This window comes from Eleutherodactylus coqui, unplaced genomic scaffold (genome assembly GCF_035609145.1).
Source record: "Eleutherodactylus coqui strain aEleCoq1 unplaced genomic scaffold, aEleCoq1.hap1 HAP1_SCAFFOLD_246, whole genome shotgun sequence".
Taxonomy (NCBI): Eukaryota; Metazoa; Chordata; class Amphibia; order Anura; family Eleutherodactylidae; genus Eleutherodactylus; species Eleutherodactylus coqui.
Window position 1 is genome coordinate 48,937 of NW_027102351.1, and position 22,625 is coordinate 71,561.

The 22,625-nt window shown below is 66.7% G+C and overlaps 1 protein-coding gene across 1 annotated transcript in view; it reads left to right on the top strand.

The window, feature by feature from the left end:
* Positions 1-685: 685 nt before the first annotated feature.
* The window catches only part of LOC136601935 (autophagy-related protein 13-like), a 117,198-nt gene continuing 95,258 nt past the window's right edge, over positions 686-22,625 (top strand). The window contains exons 1-2 of the mRNA XM_066588853.1: positions 686-764; positions 2,052-2,084. Of these exons, the coding sequence (XP_066444950.1) occupies positions 686-764; positions 2,052-2,084 (112 nt within the window). The remainder of the gene's footprint in view (positions 765-2,051; positions 2,085-22,625) is intronic.

A 22,625-nucleotide genomic window follows, 5' to 3' on the forward strand; every position in this document is an offset into this window, starting at 1 on the left:
ATTCACTGGGATAGATGTTGTCTCAAGCTATATATCAGCAGGGATGCGGCAGCCATCTTGGAAAATAGTGAGGTGGGGAAACATCAGAAATGGGGGACAGGATAAGAAAGTAACGGCTGTGTGATTTATACCCATAAAATGGCGCAAACCCCTTTTATATATGGAAGTATTGTAAATTTCCTTCACAAGTGGAAAACCACTTTAAAGGGAACCCGTCACCTCCGAACAGCACCTTAAACTAAGTTATGGGTGCTGTGGGTGCCAAGGCAGGTAGCCTGCAGCCGTAGTGCTGTGGGTGCCGGGGCAGGTAGCCTGCAACTGGGGTGCTGTGGGTGCCAGGGCAGGTAGCCTGTAGCCTGCAGACATGTACTGTATATTAGATTGTAAGCTCTCAGGATCAGGACACATACTGTATATTAGATTGTAAGCTCTCAGGATCAGGACATGTACTGTATATTAGATTGTAGGCTCTCAGGATCGGGACATGTACTGTATATTAGATTGTGAGCTATTAGGGCCAGGCAGTGAACCATATGGTAGGTTAAAAAAGCCTTTGCTGGCCTTATATATATATTAGGTTACCAACTCGTAGAGAAAAAAAAAACAGCAGTAGAATGTATGATGACATCACGAGTCACATGATGTTACAGGGCTTATGACATCTTAGACAGGACATGACATCATAATGGACCAGAATGTGAAAGTTCTAAAGCAGAAGCTTCTTGTGTCAACTCAGCAGGACAGCCTGGCGAGGACGGGTGCAGGTAAGTAGCTCCTCACTCAGCGCTGAGGCCGTGTTCACACATCGTGTAGCCGGGGGACAAGTGGTGAAGTTCAGTACTGCACCATTTTCTCCCCCCACATCTCAGCACAGACACCTGTAGGACGTGTTACTTGCTGCGATTTTCAGGAAAAAAACTTTGAAAGGAAATATTTTAAAGAACTGATCTTTGACCGGATTTTATGGAGAATGTGCGCATCTGGGCGCCATGTGTTCTGTCTCTCCAAAAAGAACAAAATGCGCCCTGTGTGAATCCGGACTCACAGGGGTTTCCTATAAAGCTATAGTAGACAGACAGGGTACAGTAGACAGGGAGGTAGCCTGCACCCGGAGTGCTGTGGGTGCCAGGGCAGGTGGCCTGCAGCCTAGGTGCTGTGGGTGCCAGTGCACGTAGCCTGCACCCGGAGTGCTGTGGGTGCCAGGGCAGGTAGCCTTCAGCCGGGGTGCTGTGGGTGCCAGGGCAGGTGGCCTGCAGCCTAGGTGCTGTGGGTGCCAGGGCAGGTAGCCTGCAGCCGGGGTGCTGTGGGTGCCAGGGCAAGTAGCCTGCCGCCGGGGTGCTGTGGGTGCCAGGGCAAGTAGCCTGCAGCTGTGGTGCTGTGGGTGCCAAGGCAGGTAGCCTGCAGCCGGGGTGCTGTGGGTGCCAAGGCAGGTAGCCTGCAACCGGGCTGCTGTGGGTGCCAAGGCAGGTAGCCTGCAACCGGGGTGCTGTGGGTGCCAAGGTAGGTAGCCTGCAACCGGGGTGCTGTGGGTGCCAGGGCAGGTAGACTGTAGCCTGCAGACACGTACTGTATATTAGATTGTACGCTCTTAGCATCAGGACACGTACAGTGTTTTAGATTGTAGGCTCTCAGGATTGGCACATGTACTGTATATTAGATACTAAGCTCTCAGGATCAGGAAATGTACCGTATATTAGATTGTGAGCTCTCAGGATCGGGACATGTACTGTATATTAGATTGTGAGCTCTCAGGATCAGGACATGTACTGTACATTAGATTGTGAGCTATTAGGGCCAGGAAGTGAACCATATGGTAGGTTAAAAAAGCCTTTACTGGCCTTATATATATTATGTTAGCAACTCGTAGAGAAAAAAAAAACAGTAGTAGAATGTATGATGACATCACAAGTCACATGATGTCACAGGGCTTATGACATCATAAACACATTACCTCATAATGATGTCACAGGCCTTATGACATCATAAACACTACATGACCTCATAATGGGCCCAGAATGTTTAAATTCTAAACCAGATGCATCTTGTGTCAGTTCAGCAGGACAGCCTGGCGAGGATGGTTCCAGGTAAGTAGCTCTTAGCCTGAAGGTAAGGGGGGTGCGGGTGCCAAAAGCAGCCGGTGGGGTACTGCGGGTGCCAAAAGGCAGGTAGCCTGCAGCAGCCGGTGGGTGCTGCGGGTGCCAAAAGGCAGGCAGCCTGCATAGCCTGAAGGTAAGGGGGGGGGGGGGTGCCAAAAGCAGCCGGTGGGGTACTGCGGGTGCCAAAAGGCAGGTAGCCTGCAGCAGCCGGTGGGGTACTGCGGGTGCCAAAAGGCAGGTAGCCTGCAGCAGCCGGTGGGGTGCTGCGGGTGCCAAAAGGCAGAGCCAGCCTGCAGCAGCCCGTCCGGGGTGCTGCGGGTGCCTTTTTAAAAGGCAGAGCCAGCCTGCAGCAGCCCGGCCGGGGTGCTGCGGGCTGCGGGTGCCAAAAGGCAGAGCGAGCCTGCAGCAGCCCGGCGCCTTTTCAAAAAGGCAGAGCCAGCCTGCAGCAGCCCGGCCGGGGTGCTGCTGGTGCCTTTTCGAAAAGGCAGAGCCAGCCTGCAGCAGCCCGGCCGGGGTGCTGCGGGTGCCTTTTCGAAAGGGCAGAGCCAGCCTGCAGCCGCCCGGCACTGGGGGCTGCGGGCGCCTTTTCGAAAGGGCACAGAGCCAGCCTGCAGCCGCCCGGCCAGGGGGCTGCGGGCGCCTTTTCGAAAGGGAAGAGCCAGCCTGCAGCGCCCGGCCGGGGTGCTGCGGGCGCCTTTTCGAAAGGGCAGAGCCAGCCTGCAGCAGCCCGGCCGGGGTGCTGCGGGAGCCTTTTTAAAAGGCTTTCGAAAAGGCAGAGCCAGCCTGCAGCAGCCTGGCCGGGGTGCTGCGGGCGCCTTTTTAAAAGGCTTTCGAAAAGGCAGAGCCAGCCTGAAGCAGCCCGGCCGGGGGGCTGCGGGCGCCTTTTCGAAAGGGCAGAGCCAGCCTGCAGCCGCCCGGCACTGGGGGCTGTGGGCGCCTTTCCAAAGGGCAGAGCCAGCCTGCAGCTGCCCGGCCGGGGGGCTGCGGGCGCCTTCTCGAAAGGGCACAGAGCCAGCCTGCAGCCGCCCGGCACTGGGGGCTGCGGGCGCCTTTTCGAAAGGGCACAGAGCCAGCCTGCAGCCGCCCGGCACTGGGGGCTGCGGGCGCCTTTTCGAAAGGGCACAGAGCCAGCCTGCAGCCGCCCGGCACTGGGGGCTGCGGGCGCCTTTTCGAAAGGGCACAGAGCCAGCCTGCAGCCGCCCGGCACTGGGGGCTGCGGGCGCCTTTTCGAAAGGGCACAGAGCCAGCCTGCAGCCGCCCGGCACTGGGGGCTGCGGGCGCCTTTTCGAAAGGGCACAGAGCCAGCCTGCAGCCGCCCGGCACTGGGGGCTGCGGGCGCCTTTTCGAAAGGGCACAGAGCCAGCCTGCAGCCGCCCGGCACTGGGGGCTGCGGGCGCCTTTTCGAAAGGGCACAGAGCCAGCCTGCAGCCGCCCGGCACTGGGGGCTGCGGGCGCCTTTTCGAAAGGGCACAGAGCCAGCCTGCAGCCGCCCGGCACTGGGGGCTGCGGGCGCCTTTTCGAAAGGGCACAGAGCCAGCCTGCAGCCGCCCGGCACTGGGGGCTGCGGGCGCCTTTTCGAAAGGGCACAGAGCCAGCCTGCAGCCGCCCGGCACTGGGGGCTGCGGGCGCCTTTTCGAAAGGGCACAGAGCCAGCCTGCAGCCGCCCGGCACTGGGGGCTGCGGGCGCCTTTTCGAAAGGGCACAGAGCCAGCCTGCAGCCGCCCGGCACTGGGGGCTGCGGGCGCCTTTTCGAAAGGGCACAGAGCCAGCCTGCAGCCGCCCGGCACTGGGGGCTGCGGGCGCCTTTTCGAAAGGGCACAGAGCCAGCCTGCAGCCGCCCGGCACTGGGGGCTGCGGGCGCCTTTTCGAAAGGGCACAGAGCCAGCCTGCAGCCGCCCGGCACTGGGGGCTGCGGGCGCCTTTTCGAAAGGGCACAGAGCCAGCCTGCAGCCGCCCGGCACTGGGGGCTGCGGGCGCCTTTTCGAAAGGGCACAGAGCCAGCCTGCAGCCGCCCGGCACTGGGGGCTGCGGGCGCCTTTTCGAAAGGGCACAGAGCCAGCCTGCAGCCGCCCGGCACTGGGGGCTGCGGGCGCCTTTTCGAAAGGGCACAGAGCCAGCCTGCAGCCGCCCGGCACTGGGGGCTGCGGGCGCCTTTTCGAAAGGGCACAGAGCCAGCCTGCAGCCGCCCGGCACTGGGGGCTGCGGGCGCCTTTTCGAAAGGGCACAGAGCCAGCCTGCAGCCGCCCGGCACTGGGGGCTGCGGGCGCCTTTTCGAAAAGGCAGAGCCAGCCCGGCCGGGGGACTGCGGGCGCCTTTTCGAAAGGGCAGAGCCACCGGGGTGCTGCGGGCGCCTTTTCGAAAGGGCAGAGCCAGCCTGTAGCCGCCCGGCACTGGGGGCTGCGGGCGCCTTTTCGAAAAGGCAGAGGCCAGCCTGCAGTCGCCCGGCCGGGGGACTGCGGGCGCCTTTTTGAAAGGGCAGAGCCACCGGGGTGCTGCGGGCGCCTTTTCGAAAGGGCAGAGCCAGCCTGCAGCCGCCCGGCACTGGGGGCTGCGGGCGCCTTTTCGAAAGGGCACAGAGCCAGCCTGCAGCCGCCCGGCACTGGGGGCTGCGGGCGCCTTTTCGAAAGGGCACAGAGCCAGCCTGCAGCCGCCCGGCACTGGGGGCTGCGGGCGCCTTTTCGAAAGGGCACAGAGCCAGCCTGCAGCCGCCCGGCACTGGGGGCTGCGGGCGCCTTTTCGAAAGGGCACAGAGCCAGCCTGCAGCCGCCCGGCACTGGGGGCTGCGGGCGCCTTTTCGAAAGGGCACAGAGCCAGCCTGCAGCCGCCCGGCACTGGGGGCTGCGGGCGCCTTTTCGAAAGGGCACAGAGCCAGCCTGCAGCCGCCCGGCACTGGGGGCTGCGGGCGCCTTTTCGAAAGGGCACAGAGCCAGCCTGCAGCCGCCCGGCACTGGGGGCTGCGGGCGCCTTTTCGAAAGGGCACAGAGCCAGCCTGCAGCCGCCCGGCACTGGGGGCTGCGGGCGCCTTTTCGAAAGGGCACAGAGCCAGCCTGCAGCCGCCCGGCACTGGGGGCTGCGGGCGCCTTTTCGAAAGGGCACAGAGCCAGCCTGCAGCCGCCCGGCACTGGGGGCTGCGGGCGCCTTTTCGAAAGGGCACAGAGCCAGCCTGCAGCCGCCCGGCACTGGGGGCTGCGGGCGCCTTTTCGAAAGGGCACAGAGCCAGCCTGCAGCCCTTTCGAAAGGGCAGAGCCAGCCTGCAGCCGCCCGGCACTGGGGGCTGCGGGCGCCTTTTCGAAAGGGCACAGAGCCAGCCTGCAGCCGCCCGGCACTGGGGGCTGCGGGCGCCTTTTCGAAAGGGCACAGAGCCAGCCTGCAGCCGCCCGGCACTGGGGGCTGCGGGCGCCTTTTCGAAAGGGCACAGAGCCAGCCTGCAGCCGCCCGGCACTGGGGGCTGCGGGCGCCTTTTCGAAAGGGCACAGAGCCAGCCTGCAGCCGCCCGGCACTGGGGGCTGCGGGCGCCTTTTCGAAAGGGCACAGAGCCAGCCTGCAGCCGCCCGGCACTGGGGGCTGCGGACGCCTTTTCGAAAGGGCACAGAGCCAGCCTGCAGCCGCCCGGCACTGGGGGCTGCGGGCGCCTTTTCGAAAGGGCACAGAGCCAGCCTGCAGCCGCCCGGCACTGGGGGCTGCGGGCGCCTTTTCGAAAGGGCACAGAGCCAGCCTGCAGCCGCCCGGCACTGGGGGCTGCGGGCGCCTTTTCGAAAGGGCACAGAGCCAGCCTGCAGCCGCCCGGCACTGGGGGCTGCGGGCGCCTTTTCGAAAGGGCACAGAGCCAGCCTGCAGCCGCCCGGCACTGGGGGCTGCGGGCGCCTTTTCGAAAGGGCACAGAGCCAGCCTGCAGCCGCCCGGCACTGGGGGCTGCGGGCGCCTTTTCGAAAGGGCACAGAGCCAGCCTGCAGCCGCCCGGCACTGGGGGCTGCGGGCGCCTTTTCGAAAGGGCACAGAGCCAGCCTGCAGCCGCCCGGCACTGGGGGCTGCGGGCGCCTTTTCGAAAGGGCACAGAGCCAGCCTGCAGCCGCCCGGCACTGGGGGCTGCGGGCGCCTTTTCGAAAGGGCACAGAGCCAGCCTGCAGCCGCCCGGCACTGGGGGCTGCGGGCGCCTTTTCGAAAGGGCACAGAGCCAGCCTGCAGCCGCCCGGCACTGGGGGCTGCGGGCGCCTTTTCGAAAGGGCACAGAGCCAGCCTGCAGCCGCCCGGCACTGGGGGCTGCGGGCGCCTTTTCGAAAGGGCACAGAGCCAGCCTGCAGCCGCCCGGCACTGGGGGCTGCGGGCGCTTTTTCGAAAGGGCACAGAGCCAGCCTGCAGCCGCCCGGCACTGGGGGCTGCGGGCGCCTTTTCGAAAGGGCACAGAGCCAGCCTGCAGCCGCCCGGCACTGGGGGCTGCGGGCGCCTTTTCGAAAGGGCACAGAGTCAGCCTGCAGCCGCCCGGCCGGGGGACTGCGGGCGCCTTTTCGAAAGGGCAGAGCCACCGGGGTGCTGCGGGCGCCTTTTCGAAAGGGCAGAGCCAGCCTGCAGCGCCCGGACGGGGTGCTGCGGGCGCCTTTTCGAAAGGGCAGAGCCAGCCTGCAGCAGCCCGGCCGGGGTGCTGCGGGTGCCTTTTTAAAAGGCTTTTGAAAAGGCAGAGCCAGCCTGCAGCAGCCCGGCCGGGGTGCTGCGGGTGCCTTTTTAAAAGGCTTTTGAAAAGGCAGAGCCAGCCTGCAGCCGCCCGGCACGGGGGGCTGCGGGCGCCTTTTCGAAAGGGCAGAGCCAGCCTGCAGCAGCCCGGCACTGGGGGCTGCGGGCGCCTTTTCGAAAGGGCAGAGACAGCCTGCAGCTGCCCGGCACTGGGGGCTGCGGGCGTCTTTTCGAAAGGGCACAGAGCCAGCCTGCAGCCGGCCGGCACTGGGGGCTGCGGGCGCCTTTGGGCACAGAGCCAGCCTGCAGCCGCCCGGCACTGGGGGCTGCGGGCGCCTTTTCGAAAGGGCACAGAGCCAGCCTGCAGCCGCCCGGCACTGGGGGCTGCGGGCGCCTTTACGAAAGGGCACAGAGCCAGCCTGCAGCCGCCCGGCACTGGGGGCTGCGGGCGCCTTTTCGAAAGGGCACAGAGCCAGCCTGCAGCCGCCCGGCACTGGGGGCTGCGGGCGCCTTTTCGAAAGGGCACAGAGCCAGCCTGCAGCCGCCCGGCACTGGGGGCTGCGGGCGCCTTTTCGAAAGGGCACAGAGCCAGCCTGCAGCCGCCCGGCACTGGGGGCTGCGGGCGCCTTTTCGAAAGGGCACAGAGCCAGCCTGCAGCCGCCCGGCACTGGGGGCTGCGGGCGCCTTTTCGAAAGGGCACAGAGCCAGCCTGCAGCCGCCCGGCACTGGGGGCTGCGGGCGCCTTTTCGAAAGGGCACAGAGCCAGCCTGCAGCCGCCCGGCACTGGGGGCTGCGGGCGCCTTTTCGAAAGGGCAGAGACAGCCTGCAGCTGCCCGGCACTGGGGGCTGCGGGCGTCTTTTCGAAAGGGCACAGAGCCAGCCTGCAGCCGGCCGGCACTGGGGGCTGCGGGCGCCTTTGGGCACAGAGCCAGCCTGCAGCCGCCCGGCCGGGGGACTGCGGGCGCCTTTTCGAAAGGGCACAGAGCCAGCCTGCAGCCGCCCGGCACTGGGGACTGCGGGCGCCTTTTCGAAAGGGCACAGAGCCAGCCTGCAGCCGCCCGGCACTGGGGGCTGCGGGCGCCTTTTCGAAAGGGCACAGAGCCAGCCTGCAGCCGCCCGACACTGGGGGCTGCGGGCGCCTTTTCGAAAGGGCACAGAGCCAGCCTGCAGCCGCCCGGCACTGGGGGCTGCGGGCGCCTTTTCGAAAGGGCACAGAGCCAGCCTGCAGCCGCCCGGCACTGGGGGCTGCGGGCGCCTTTTCGAAAGGGCACAGAGCCAGCCTGCAGCCGCCCGGCACTGGGGGCTGCGGGCGCCTTTTCGAAAGGGCACAGAGCCAGCCTGCAGCCGCCCGGCACTGGGGGCTGCGGGCGCCTTTCCGAAAGGGCACAGAGCCAGCCTGCAGCCGCCCGGCACTGGGGGCTGCGGGCGCCTTTTCGAAAGGGCACAGAGCCAGCCTGCAGCCGCCCGGCACTGGGGGCTGCGGGCGCCTTTTCGAAAGGGCACAGAGCCAGCCTGCAGCCGCCCGGCACTGGGGGCTGCGGGCGCCTTTTCGAAAGGGCACAGAGCCAGCCTGCAGCCGCCCGGCACTGGGGGCTGCGGGCGCCTTTTCGAAAGGGCACAGAGCCAGCCTGCAGCCGCCCGGCACTGGGGGCTGCGGGCGCCTTTTCGAAAGGGCACAGAGCCAGCCTGCAGCCGCCCGGCACTGGGGGCTGCGGGCGCCTTTTCGAAAGGGCACAGAGCCAGCCTGCAGCCGCCCGGCACTGGGGGCTGCGGGCGCCTTTTCGAAGTGCCAGCCTGCAGCAGCCCGGCACTGGGGGCTGCGGGCGCCTTTTCGAAAGGGCACAGAGCCAGCCTGCAGCCGTCCGGCACTGGGGGCTGCGGGCGCCTTTTCGAAAGGGCACAGAGCCAGCCTGCAGCCGTCCGGCACTGGGGGCTGCGGGCGCCTTTTCGAAAGGGCACAGAGCCAGCCTGCAGCCGCCCGGCACTGGGGGCTGCGGGCGCCTTTTCGAAAGGGCACAGAGCCAGCCTGCAGCCGCCCGGCACTGAGGGCTGCGGGCGCCTTTTCGAAAGGGCACAGAGCCAGCCTGCAGCCGCCCGGCACTGGGGGCTGCGGGCGCCTTTTCGAAAGGGCACAGAGCCAGCCTGCAGCCGCCCGGCACTGGGGGCTGCGGGCGCCTTTTCGAAAGGGCACAGAGCCAGCCTGCAGCCGCCCGGCACTGGGGGCTGCGGGCGCCTTTTCGAAAGGGCACAGAGCCAGCCTGCAGCCGCCCGGCACTGGGGGCTGCGGGCGCCTTTTCGAAAGGGCACAGAGCCAGCCTGCAGCCGCCCGGCACTGGGGGCTGCGGGCGCCTTTTCGAAAGGGCACAGAGCCAGCCTGCAGCCGCCCGGCACTGGGGGCTGCGGGCGCCTTTTCGAAAGGGCACAGAGCCAGCCTGCAGCCGCCCGGCACTGGGGGCTGCGGGCGCCTTTTCGAAAGGGCACAGAGCCAGCCTGCAGCCGCCCGGCACTGGGGGCTGCGGGCGCCTTTTCGAAAGGGCACAGAGCCAGCCTGCAGCCGCCCGGCACTGGGGGCTGCGGGCGCCTTTTCGAAAGGGCACAGAGCCAGCCTGCAGCCGCCCGGCACTGGGGGCTGCGGGCGCCTTTTCGAAAGGGCACAGAGCCAGCCTGCAGCCGCCCGGCACTGGGGGCTGCGGGCGCCTTTTCGAAAGGGCACAGAGCCAGCCTGCAGCCGCCCGGCACTGGGGGCTGCGGGCGCCTTTTCGAAAGGGCACAGAGCCAGCCTGCAGCCGCCCGGCACTGGGGGCTGCGGGCGCCTTTTCGAAAGGGCACAGAGCCAGCCTGCAGCCGCCCGGCACTGGGGGCTGCGGGCGCCTTTTCGAAAGGGCACAGAGCCAGCCTGCAGCCGCCCGGCACTGGGGGCTGCGGGCGCCTTTTCGAAAGGGCACAGAGCCAGCCTGCAGCCGCCCGGCACTGGGGGCTGCGGGCGCCTTTTCGAAAGGGCACAGAGCCAGCCTGCAGCCGCCCGGCACTGGGGGCTGCGGGCGCCTTTTCGAAAGGGCACAGAGCCAGCCTGCAGCCGCCCGGCACTGGGGGCTGCGGGCGCCTTTTCGAAAGGGCACAGAGCCAGCCTGCAGCCGCCCGGCACTGGGGGCTGCGGGCGCCTTTTCGAAAGGGCACAGAGCCAGCCTGCAGCCGCCCGGCACTGGGGGCTGCGGGCGCCTTTTCGAAAGGGCACAGAGCCAGCCTGCAGCCGCCCGGCACTGGGGGCTGCGGGCGCCTTTTCGAAAGGGCACAGAGCCAGCCTGCAGCCGCCCGGCACTGGGGGCTGCGGGCGCCTTTTCGAAAGGGCACAGAGCCAGCCTGCAGCCGCCCGGCACTGGGGGCTGCGGGCGCCTTTTCGAAAGGGCACAGAGCCAGCCTGCAGCCGCCCGGCACTGGGGGCTGCGGGCGCCTTTTCGAAAGGGCACAGAGCCAGCCTGCAGCCGCCCGGCACTGGGGGCTGCGGGCGCCTTTTCGAAAGGGCACAGAGCCAGCCTGCAGCCGCCCGGCACTGGGGGCTGCGGGCGCCTTTTCGAAAGGGCACAGAGCCAGCCTGCAGCCGCCCGGCACTGGGGGCTGCGGGCGCCTTTTCGAAAGGGCACAGAGCCAGCCTGCAGCCGCCCGGCACTGGGGGCTGCGGGCGCCTTTTCGAAAGGGCACAGAGCCAGCCTGCAGCCGCCCGGCACTGGGGGCTGCGGGCGCCTTTTCGAAAGGGCACAGAGCCAGCCTGCAGCCGCCCGGCACTGGGGGCTGCGGGCGCCTTTTCGAAAGGGCACAGAGCCAGCCTGCAGCCGCCCGGCACTGGGGGCTGCGGGCGCCTTTTCGAAAGGGCACAGAGCCAGCCTGCAGCAGCCCGGCCGGGGTGCTGCGGGTGCCTTTTTAAAAGGCTTTTGAAAAGGCAGAGCCAGCCTGCAGCCGCCCGGCACTGGGGGCTGCGGGCGCCTTTTCGAAAGGGCAGAGCCAGCCTGCAGCAGCCCGGCACTGGGGGCTGCGGGCGCCTTTTCGAAAGGGCAGAGCCAGCCTGCAGCTGCCCGGCCGGGGGGCTGCGGGCGCCTTTTCGAAAGGGCAGAGCCAGCCTGCAGCGCCCGGCCGGGGTGCTGCGGGCGCCTTTTCGAAAGGGCAGAGCCAGCCTGCAGCTGCCCGGCCGGGGTGCTGCGGGCGCCTTTTTAAAAGGCTTTCGAAAAGGCAGAGCCAGCCTGCAGCAGCCCGGCCGGGGGGCTGCGGGCGCCTTTTCGAAAGGGCAGAGCCAGCCTGCAGCAGCCTGGCACGGGGTGCTGCGGGCGCCTTTTTAAAAGGCTTTCGAAAAGGCAGAGCCAGCCTGCAGCAGCCCGGCCGGGGGGCTGCGGGCGCCTTTTCGAAAGGGCAGAGCCAGCCTGCAGCCGCCCGGCACTGGGGGCTGCGGGCGCCTTTTCGAAAGGGCACAGAGCCAGCCTGCAGCCGCCCGGCACTGGGGGCTGCGGGCGCCTTTTCGAAAGGGCACAGAGCCAGCCTGCAGCCGCCCGGCACTGGGGGCTGCGGGCGCCTTTTCGAAAGGGCACAGAGCCAGCCTGCAGCCGCCCGGCACTGGGGGCTGCGGGCGCCTTTTCGAAAGGGCACAGAGCCAGCCTGCAGCCGCCCGGCACTGGGGGCTGCGGGCGCCTTTTCGAAAGGGCACAGAGCCAGCCTGCAGCCGCCCGGCACTGGGGGCTGCGGGCGCCTTTTCGAAAGGGCACAGAGCCAGCCTGCAGCCGCCCGGCACTGGGGGCTGCGGGCGCCTTTTCGAAAGGGCACAGAGCCAGCCTGCAGCCGCCCGGCACTGGGGGGCTGCGGGCGCCTTTTCGAAAGGGCACAGAGCCAGCCTGCAGCCGCCCGGCACTGGGGGGCTGCGGGCGCCTTTTCGAAAGGGCACAGAGCCAGCCTGCAGCCGCCCGGCACTGGGGGCTGCGGGCGCCTTTTCGAAAGGGCACAGAGCCAGCCTGCAGCCGCCCGGCACTGGGGGCTGCGGGCGCCTTTTCGAAAGGGCACAGAGCCAGCCTGCAGCCGCCCGGCACTGGGGGCTGCGGGCGCCTTTTCGAAAGGGCACAGAGCCAGCCTGCAGCCGCCCGGCACTGGGGGCTGCGGGCGCCTTTTCGAAAGGGCACAGAGCCAGCCTGCAGCCGCCCGGCACTGGGGGCTGCGGGCGCCTTTTCGAAAGGGCACAGAGCCAGCCTGCAGCCGCCCGGCACTGGGGGCTGCGGGCGCCTTTTCGAAAGGGCACAGAGCCAGCCTGCAGCCGCCCGGCACTGGGGGCTGCGGGCGCCTTTTCGAAAGGGCACAGAGCCAGCCTGCAGCCGCCCGGCACTGGGGGCTGCGGGCGCCTTTTCGAAAGGGCACAGAGCCAGCCTGCAGCCGCCCGGCACTGGGGGCTGCGGGCGCCTTTTCGAAAGGGCACAGAGCCAGCCTGCAGCCGCCCGGCACTGGGGGCTGCGGGCGCCTTTTCGAAAGGGCACAGAGCCAGCCTGCAGCCGCCCGGCACTGGGGGCTGCGGGCGCCTTTTCGAAAGGGCACAGAGCCAGCCTGCAGCCCTTTCGAAAGGGCAGAGCCAGCCTGCAGCCGCTCGGCACTGGGGGCTGCGGGCGCCTTTTCGAAAGGGCACAGAGCCAGCCTGCAGCCGCCCGGCACTGGGGGCTGCGGGCGCCTTTTCGAAAGGGCACAGAGCCAGCCTGCAGCCGCCCGGCACAGGGGGCTGCGGGCGCCTTTTCGAAAGGGCACAGAGCCAGCCTGCAGCCCTTTCGAAAGGGCAGAGCCAGCCTGCAGCGCCCGGCCGGGGTGCTGCGGGCGCCTTTTCGAAAGGGCAGAGCCAGCCTGCAGCAGCCCGGCCGGGGTGCTGCGGGCGCCTTTTTAAAAGGCTTTCGAAAAGGCAGAGCCAGCCTGCAGCAGCCCGGCACTGGGGGCTGCCGGCGCCTTTTCGAAAGGGCAGAGCTAGCCTGCAGCTGCCCGGCCGGGGTGCTGCGGGCGCCTTTTTAAAAGGCTTTCGAAAGGGCAGAGCCAGCCTGCAGCCGCCCGGCACGGGGGGCTGCGGGCGCGCCTTTTCGAAAGGGCAGAGCCAGCCTGCAGCCGCCCGGCACTGGGGGCTGCGGGCGCCTTTTCGAAAGGGCAGAGCCAGCCTGCAGCCGCCCGGCACGGGGGGCTGCGGGCGCGCCTTTTCGAAAGGGCAGAGCCAGCCTGCAGCCGCCCGGCACTGGGGGCTGCGGGCGCCTTTTCAAAAGGGCAGAGCCAGCCTGCAGCCGCCCGGCACTGGGGGCTGCGGGCGCCTTTTCGAAAGGGCAGAGCCAGCCTGCAGCCGCCCGGCCGGGGGACTGCGGGCGCCTTTTCGAAAGGGCAGAGCCAGCCTGCAGCCGCCCGGCACTGGGGGCTGCGGCCGCCTTTTCGAAAGGGCAGAGCCAGCCTGCAGCGCCCGGCCGGGGTGCTGCGGGCGCCTTTTCGAAAGGGCAGAGCCAGCCTGCAGCTGCGGGCGCCTTTTCGAAAGGGCACAGCCAGCCTGCAGCAGCCCGGCCGGGGGGCTGCGGGTGCCTTTTCGAAAAGGCAGAGAGAGCCAGCCTGCAGCAGCCCGGCCGGGGTGCTGCGGGCGCCTTTTCGAAAAGGCAGAGAGAGCCAGCCTGCAGCAGCCCGGCCGGGGTGCTGCGGGCGCCTTTTCGAAAAGGCAGAGAGAGCCAGCCTGCAGCAGCCCGGCCGGGGTGCTGCGGGCGCCTTTTCGAAAAGGCAGAGAGAGCCAGCCTGCAGCAGCCCGGCCGGGGTGCTGCGGGCGCCTTTTCGAAAAGGCAGAGAGAGCCAGCCTGCAGCAGCCCGGCCGGGGGCTGCGGGCGCCTTTTCGAAAAGCAGAGCCAGCCTGCAGCAGCCCGGCCGGGGGGCTGCGGGCGCCTTTTCGAAAAGGCAGAGAGAGCCAGCCTGCAGCAGCCCGGCCGGGGTGCTGCGGGCGCCATTTCGAAAAGGCAGAGAGAGCCAGCCTGCAGCAGCCCGGCCGGGGTGCTGCGGGCGCCTATTCGAAAAGGCAGAGAGAGCCAGCCTGCAGCAGCCCGGCCGGGGTGCTGCGGGCGCCTATTCGAAAAGGCAGAGAGAGCCAGCCTGCAGCAGCCCGGCCGGGGTGCTGCGGGCGCCTTTTCGAAAATGCAGAGCCAGCCTGCAGCAGCCCGGCCGGGGTGCTGCGGGCGCCTTTTCGAAAGGGCAGAGCCAGCCTGCAGCCGCCCGGCCGGGGTGCTGCAGGCGCCTTTTCGGAAAGGCAGAGCTAGCCTGCAGCAGCCCGGCCGGGGTGCTGCGGGCGCCTTTTCGAAAGGGCAGCAGCCGGTGAGGTGCTGCGGGTGGCAAAAGGCAGGTAGCCTGCAGCAGCCGGTGGGGTGCTGCGGGTGGCAAAAGGCAGGTAGCCTGTAGCAGCCGGTGGGGTGCTGCGGGTGACAAAAGGCAGGTAGGCTGCAGCAGCCGGTGGGGTGCTGCGGGTGCCAAAAGGCAGGTAGGCTGCAGCAGCCGGTGGGGTGCTGCGGGTGCAAAAAGGAAGGTAGCCTGCAGCAGCCGGTGGGGTGCTGCGGGTGCCCAAAGGCAGGTAGCCTGCAGCTGTCGGTGGAGTGCTGCTGGCGCCAAAACAGGTAGCCTGCATCAGCTGGTGGGGTGCTGCGGGTGCCAAAAGACAGGTAGCCTGCAGCAGCCGGTGGGGTGCTCGATGTGCCAAAAGACAGGTAGCCTGCAGCAGCCGGTGGGGTGCTGGACGTGCCAAAAGGCAGGTAGGCTGCAGCAGCCGGTGGGGTGCTGGAGGTGCCAAAAAGCAGGTAGCCTGCAGCAGCCGGCGGGGTGCTGCGGTAGCCATAAAGCAGGTCGCCTGCAGCAGCTGGTGGGGTGCGGCGGGTGCCAAAAGGCAGGTCGTCTGCAGCTGGGTTGCTGCAGGTGCCAAAAAGCAGGTAGCCTGCAGCAGCCGGTGGGGTACTGCGGGTGCAAAAAGGCCGGTAGCCTGCAGCAGCCGGTGGGGTGCAGCGGGTGCCAAAAGGCAGGTAGCCTGCAGCTGTGAGTGCCAAAAGGCAGGTAGCCTGCAGCAGCCGGTGGGGTGCTGCGGGTGCCAAAAAGCAGGTAGCCTGCAGCAGCCGGTTAGGAGCTGCAGGTGACAAAACGCAAGTCTCCTCCAGCAGCCGGTGGGATGCTGCGGGTGCCAAGAGACAGGTAACCTGCAGCAGCCAGTGGGGTGCTGCGGGTTCCAAAAGGCAGGTAGCCTGCAGCCGGGGTGCTGCGGGTGCCAAAAAGCAGGGAGCCTGTAGCAGCCGGTGGAGTGCTGCTGGCGCCTAAAGCAGGTAGCCTGCAGCAGCTGGTGGGGTGCTGTGGGTGGCAAAATGCAGGTAGCCTGCAGCAGCCGGTGGGGTGCTGCGGGTGCCAAAAGGCAGGTAGCCTGCAGCTGTCGGTGGAGTGCTGCCGGCGCCTAAAGCAGGTAGCCTGCAGCAGCCGGTGGTGTGCTGTGGGTGCCAAAAGGCAGGTAGCCTGCAGCAGCTGGAGGGGTGCTGCGGGTGCCAAATGGCAGGTAGCCTGCAGCAGCTGGAGGGGTGCTGCGGTTGCCAAAAGGCAGGTAGCCTGCAGCAGCCGGTGGGGTGCTGCGGGTGCCAAAAGGAAGGTAGCCTGCAGAAGCCAGTGGGGTGCTGCGGGTGCCAAAAGGCAGGTAGCCTGCAGCTGTCGGTGGAGTGCTGCTGGCGCCAAAAGCAGGTAGCCTGCAGCAGCTGGTGGGGTGCTGTGGGTGCCAAAATGCAGGTAGCCTGTAGCAGCCATTGGGGTGCTGTGGGTGCCAAAAGGCAGGTAGCCTGCAGCAGCCGGTGGGGTGCCGCGGGTGCCAAAAGGCAGGAAGCCTGCAGCCGGTGGGGTGCTGCGGGTGCCAAATGGCAGGTAGCCTGCAGCAGCCGGTGGGGTGCTGCGGGTGCAAAAGGCAGGTAGCCTTCAGCAGCCGGTGGAGTGCTGTGGGTGCCAAAAAGCAGGTAGCCTGCAGCAGCTGGTGGGGTGCTGTGGTTGCCAAATGGCAGGTAGCCTGCAGCAGCCGTTGGGGTGTTGCGGTTGCCAAAAGGCAGGTAGCCTGCAGCAGCCGGCGGGGTGCTGCGGTAGCCATAAAGCAGGTCGCCTGCAGCAGCTGGTGGGGTGCTGCTGGTGCCAAAAGGCAGGTCGTCTGCAGCTGGGTTGCTGCAGGTGCCAAAAAGCAGGTAGCCTGCAGCAGCTGGTGGGGTACTGCGGGTGCAAAAAGGCAGGTAGCCTGCAGCAGCCGGTGGGGTGCAGCGGGTGCCAAAAGGCAGGTAGCCTGCAGCTGTGGGTGCCAAAAGGCAGGTAGCCTGCAGCAGCCGGTGGGGTGCTCGATGTGCCAAAAGACAAGTAGCCTGCAGAAGCCGGTGGGGTGCTGGACGTGCCAAAGGGCAGGTAGCCTGCAGCATCCGGTGGGGTGCTGCACGTGCCAAAATGCAGGTAGCCTGCAGCCAGGGTGCTGAAAGGGGGGCCAAAAAGCAGGGAGCCTGCAGCAGCCGGTGGGTTGCTGCGGGTGCCAAAAGGCAGGTAGCCTGCAGCCAGGGTGCTGAAAGGGGGGCCAAAAAGCAGGGAGCCTGCAGCAGCCGGTGGGTTGCTGCGGGTGCCAAAAGGCAGGTAGCCTGCAGCAGCCAGTGGAGTGCTGCGGGTGCCAAAAGGCAGTTAGCCTGCAGCAGCCAAAGGGGTGCTGCAGGTAACAAAACGCAGGTAGCCTCCAGCAGCCGGTGGGATGCTGTAAGTGCCAAAAGGCAGGTAGTCTGCAGCAACCGGTGGGGTGCAGGATATGCCAAAAGGCAGGTAGCCTGCAGCATCCTTGGGATGCTGCGGGTGCCAAAGGGCAGGTAGCCTGCAGCGGGGGTGCTGCGGGTGCCAATGCAGGTAGTCTGCAGCAGCTGGGGTGCTGTGGTTGCCAAAAAGCAGGTAGCCTGCCGCAGCCAGTGGGGTGCTGCGGGTGCCAAAAGGCAGGTAGCCTGCAGCCGGGGTGCTGCGAATGCCAAAAAGCAGGGAGTCTGCAGCAGCCGGTGGGGTGCTGCGGGTGGCAAAAGGCAGGTAGCCTGCAGCAGCCGGTGGGGTGCTGCGGGTGGCAAAAGGCAGGTAGTCTATAGCCGGGGTGCTGCGGGTGCCAAAAGGCAGGTAGGCTGCAGCAGCCGGAGGGGTGCTGCAGGTGGCAAAAGGCAGGTAGCCTGCAGCAGCCGGTGGGGTGCTGCGGGTGGCAAAAGGCAGGTAGCCTGCAGCAGCCGGTGAGGTGCTGCGTGTGCCAAAAGGCAGGTAGCCTGCAGCAGCCGGTGGGGTGCTGGATGTGCGAAAAGTAGGTAGTCTGTAGCAGCCGGTGGGGTGCTGGATGTGCCAAAAGGCAGGTAGCCTGCAGCCGGGGTGCTGCGGGTGCCACTGCAGATAGTCTGCAGCAGCCGGTGGGGTGCTGGAGGTGCCAAAAGGCAGGTAGCCTGCAGCAGCCGGTGGGATGCTGCGGGTGCAAAAACGCAGGTAGCCTGCAGCAGCCGGTGGAGTGCTGCGGGTGCCAAAAGGCAGTTAGCCTGCAGCATCCGGTGGGGTGCTGCAGGTGCCAAAAAGCAGGTAGCCTGCAGCAGCTGGTGGGGTGCTGTCGGTGGCAAAAGGCAGGTAGCCTGCAGCAGCCGGTGGGGTGCTGCGGGTGCCTAAAGGCATGTAGCCTGCAGCAGCCGGTGGGGTGCTGCGGGTGCCTAAAGGCAGGTAGCCTGCAGCAGCCGGTGGGGTGCAGCGGGTGCCACAAGGCAGGTAGCCTGCAGCAGATGGTGGGGTGCTGCGGGTGCGAAAAAGCAGGGAGCCTGCAGCTGGGGTGCTGCGGGTGCCAAAAGGCAGGTAGCCTGCAGCAGCCGGTGGGGTGCTGCGGGTGACAAAAGGCAGGTAGCCTGCAGCAGCCGGTGGGGTGCTGCAGGTGCCAGAAGGCAGGTAGCCTGCAGCAGCCGGTGGGGTGTTGCGGGTGCCAAAAGGCAGGTAGACTGTAGCAGCTGGTGGGGTGCTGCGTATGCCAAAAGGCAGGTAACCTCCAGCAGCCGGTGGGATTCTGTTAGTGCCAAAAGACAGGTAACCTCCAGCAGCCAGTGGGGTGCTGCGGGTGCCAAAAGGCAGGTAGCCTGCAGCCAGGGTGCTGAAAGGGGGGCCAAAAAGCAGGGAGCCTGCAGCAGCCGGTGGGTTGCTGCGGGTGCCAAAAGGCAGGTAGCCTGCAGCAGCCAGTGGAGTGCTGCGGGTGACAAAAGGCAGGTAGCCTGCAGCAGCCGGTGGGGTGCTGCGGGTGACAAAAGGCAGGTAGCCTGCAGCAGCCGGTGGGGTGCTGCAGGTGCCAGAAGGCAGGTAGCCTGCAGCAGCCGGTGGGGTGTTGCGGGTGCCAAAAGGCAGGTAGACTGTAGCAGCTGGTGGGGTGCTGCGTATGCCAAAAGGCAGGTAACCTCCAGCAGCCGGTGGGATTCTGTGGGTGCCAAAAGACAGGTAACCTCCAGCAGCCAGTGGGGTGCTGCGGGTGCCAAAAGGCAGGTAGCCTGCAGCCAGGGTGCTGAAAGGGGGGCCAAAAAGCAGGGAGCCTGCAGCAGCCGGTGGGTTGCTGCGGGTGCCAAAAGGCAGGTAGCCTGCAGCAGCCAGTGGAGTGCTGCGGGTGCCAAAAGGCAGTTAGCCTGCAGCAGCCAAAGGGGTGCTGCAGGTAACAAAACGCAGGTAGCCTCCAGCAGCCGGTGGGATGCTGTAAGTGCCAAAAGGCAGGTAGTCTGCAGCAACCGGTGGGTTGCAGGATATGCCAAAAGGCAGGTAGCCTGCAGCATCCTTGGGATGCTGCGGGTGCCAAGGGCAGGTAGCCTGCAGCGGGGGTGCTGCGGGTGCCAATGCAGGTAGTCTGCAGCAGCTGGGGTGCTGTGGTTGCCAAAAAGCAGGTAGCCTGCCGCAGCCAGTGGGGTGCTGCGGGTGCCAAAAGGCAGGTAGCCTGCAGCCGGGGTGCTGCGAATGCCAAAAAGCAGGGAGTCTGCAGCAGCCGGTGGGGTGCTGCGGGTGGCAAAAGGCAGGTAGCCTGCAGCAGCCGGTGGGGTGCTGCGGGTGGCAAAAGGCAGGTAGTGTATAGCCGGGGTGCTGCGGGTGCCAAAAGGCAGGTAGGCTGCAGAAGCCGGAGGGGTGCTGCAGGTGGCAAAAGGCAGGTAGCCTGCAGCAGCCGGTGGGGTGCTGCGGGTGGCAAAAGGCAGGTAGCCTGCAGCAGCCGGTGAGGTGCTGCGTGTGCCAAAAGGCAGGTAGCCTGCAGCAGCCGGTGGGGTGCTGCCAGTGCCAAAAGTAGGTAGTCTGTAGCAGCCGGTGGGGTGCTGGATGTGCCAAAAGGCAGGTAGCCTGCAGCCGGGGTGCTGCGGGTGCCACTGCAGATAGTCTGCAGCAGCCGGTGGGGTGCTGGAGGTGCCAAAAGGCAGGTAGCCTGCAGCAGCCGGTGGGATGCTGCGGGTGCAAAAACGCAGGTAGCCTGCAGCAGCCGGTGGAGTGCTGCGGGTGCCAAAAGGCAGTTAGCCTGCAGCATCCGGTGGGGTGCTGCAGGTGCCAAAAAGCAGGTAGCCTGCAGCAGCTGGTGGGGTGCTGTCGGTGGCAAAAGGCAGGTAGCCTGCAGCAGCCGGTGGGGTGCTGCGGGTGCCTAAAGGCATGTAGCCTGCAGCAGCCGGTGGGGTGCTGCGGGTGCCTAAAGGCAGGTAGCCTGCAGCAGCCGGTGGGGTGCAGCGGGTGCCACAAGGCAGGTAGCCTGCAGCAGATGGTGGGGTGCTGCGGGTGCGAAAAAGCAGGGAGCCTGCAGCTGGGGTGCTGCGGGTGCCAAAAGGCAGGTAGCCTGCAGCAGCCGGTGGGGTGCTGCGGGTGACAAAAGGCAGGTAGCCTGCAGCAGCCGGTGGGGTGCTGCAGGTGCCAGAAGGCAGGTAGCCTGCAGCAGCCGGTGGGGTGTTGCGGGTGCCAAAAGGCAGGTAGACTGTAGCAGCTGGTGGGGTGCTGCGTATGCCAAAAGGCAGGTAACCTCCAGCAGCCGGTGGGATTCTGTTAGTGCCAAAAGACAGGTAACCTCCAGCAGCCAGTGGGGTGCTGCGGGTGCCAAAAGGCAGGTAGCCTGCAGCCAGGGTGCTGAAAGGGGGGCCAAAAAGCAGGGAGCCTGCAGCAGCCGGTGGGTTGCTGCGGGTGCCAAAAGGCAGGTAGCCTGCAGCAGCCAGTGGAGTGCTGCGGGTGACAAAAGGCAGGTAGCCTGCAGCAGCCGGTGGGGTGCTGCGGGTGACAAAAGGCAGGTAGCCTGCAGCAGCCGGTGGGGTGCTGCAGGTGCCAGAAGGCAGGTAGCCTGCAGCAGCCGGTGGGGTGTTGCGGGTGCCAAAAGGCAGGTAGACTGTAGCAGCTGGTGGGGTGCTGCGTATGCCAAAAGGCAGGTAACCTCCAGCAGCCGGTGGGATTCTGTGGGTGCCAAAAGACAGGTAACCTCCAGCAGCCAGTGGGGTGCTGCGGGTGCCAAAAGGCAGGTAGCCTGCAGCCAGGGTGCTGAAAGGGGGGCCAAAAAGCAGGGAGCCTGCAGCAGCCGGTGGGTTGCTGCGGGTGCCAAAAGGCAGGTAGCCTGCAGCAGCCAGTGGAGTGCTGCGGGTGCCAAAAGGCAGTTAGCCTGCAGCAGCCAAAGGGGTGCTGCAGGTAACAAAACGCAGGTAGCCTCCAGCAGCCGGTGGGATGCTGTAAGTGCCAAAAGGCAGGTAGTCTGCAGCAACCGGTGGGTTGCAGGATATGCCAAAAGGCAGGTAGCCTGCAGCATCCTTGGGATGCTGCGGGTGCCAAGGGCAGGTAGCCTGCAGCGGGGGTGCTGCGGGTGCCAATGCAGGTAGTCTGCAGCAGCTGGGGTGCTGTGGTTGCCAAAAAGCAGGTAGCCTGCCGCAGCCAGTGGGGTGCTGCGGGTGCCAAAAGGCAGGTAGCCTGCAGCCGGGGTGCTGCGAATGCCAAAAAGCAGGGAGTCTGCAGCAGCCGGTGGGGTGCTGCGGGTGGCAAAAGGCAGGTAGCCTGCAGCAGCCGGTGGGGTGCTGCGGGTGGCAAAAGGCAGGTAGTGTATAGCCGGGGTGCTGCGGGTGCCAAAAGGCAGGTAGGCTGCAGAAGCCGGAGGGGTGCTGCAGGTGGCAAAAGGCAGGTAGCCTGCAGCAGCCGGTGGGGTGCTGCGGGTGGCAAAAGGCAGGTAGCCTGCAGCAGCCGGTGAGGTGCTGCGTGTGCCAAAAGGCAGGTAGCCTGCAGCAGCCGGTGGGGTGCTGCCAGTGCCAAAAGTAGGTAGTCTGTAGCAGCCGGTGGGGTGCTGGATGTGCCAAAAGGCAGGTAGCCTGCAGCCGGGGTGCTGCGGGTGCCACTGCAGATAGTCTGCAGCAGCCGGTGGGGTGCTGGAGGTGCCAAAAGGCAGGTAGCCTGCAGCAGCCGGTGGGATGCTGCGGGTGCAAAAACGCAGGTAGCCTGCAGCAGCCGGTGGAGTGCTGCGGGTGCCAAAAGGCAGTTAGCCTGCAGCATCCGGTGGGGTGCTGCAGGTGCCAAAAAGCAGGTAGCCTGCAGCAGCTGGTGGGGTGCTGTCGGTGGCAAAAGGCAGGTAGCCTGCAGCAGCCGGTGGGGTGCTGCGGGTGCCTAAAGGCATGTAGCCTGCAGCAGCCGGTGGGGTGCTGCGGGTGCCTAAAGGCAGGTAGCCTGCAGCAGCCGGTGGGGTGCAGCGGGTGCCACAAGGCAGGTAGCCTGCAGCAGATGGTGGGGTGCTGCGGGTGCGAAAAAGCAGGGAGCCTGCAGCTGGGGTGCTGCGGGTGCCAAAAGGCAGGTAGCCTGCAGCAGCCGGTGGGGTGCTGCGGGTGACAAAAGGCAGGTAGCCTGCAGCAGCCGGTGGGGTGCTGCAGGTGCCAGAAGGCAGGTAGCCTGCAGCAGCCGGTGGGGTGTTGCGGGTGCCAAAAGGCAGGTAGACTGTAGCAGCTGGTGGGGTGCTGCGTATGCCAAAAGGCAGGTAACCTCCAGCAGCCGGTGGGATTCTGTTAGTGCCAAAAGACAGGTAACCTCCAGCAGCCAGTGGGGTGCTGCGGGTGCCAAAAGGCAGGTAGCCTGCAGCCAGGGTGCTGAAAGGGGGGCCAAAAAGCAGGGAGCCTGCAGCAGCCGGTGGGTTGCTGCGGGTGCCAAAAGGCAGGTAGCCTGCAGCAGCCAGTGGAGTGCTGCGGGTGACAAAAGGCAGGTAGCCTGCAGCAGCCGGTGGGGTGCTGCGGGTGACAAAAGGCAGGTAGCCTGCAGCAGCCGGTGGGGTGCTGCAGGTGCCAGAAGGCAGGTAGCCTGCAGCAGCCGGTGGGGTGTTGCGGGTGCCAAAAGGCAGGTAGACTGTAGCAGCTGGTGGGGTGCTGCGTATGCCAAAAGGCAGGTAACCTCCAGCAGCCGGTGGGATTCTGTGGGTGCCAAAAGACAGGTAACCTCCAGCAGCCAGTGGGGTGCTGCGGGTGCCAAAAGGCAGGTAGCCTGCAGCCAGGGTGCTGAAAGGGGGGCCAAAAAGCAGGGAGCCTGCAGCAGCCGGTGGGTTGCTGCGGGTGCCAAAAGGCAGGTAGCCTGCAGCAGCCAGTGGAGTGCTGCGGGTGCCAAAAGGCAGTTAGCCTGCAGCAGCCAAAGGGGTGCTGCAGGTAACAAAACGCAGGTAGCCTCCAGCAGCCGGTGGGATGCTGTAAGTGCCAAAAGGCAGGTAGTCTGCAGCAACCGGTGGGTTGCAGGATATGCCAAAAGGCAGGTAGCCTGCAGCATCCTTGGGATGCTGCGGGTGCCAAGGGCAGGTAGCCTGCAGCGGGGGTGCTGCGGGTGCCAATGCAGGTAGTCTGCAGCAGC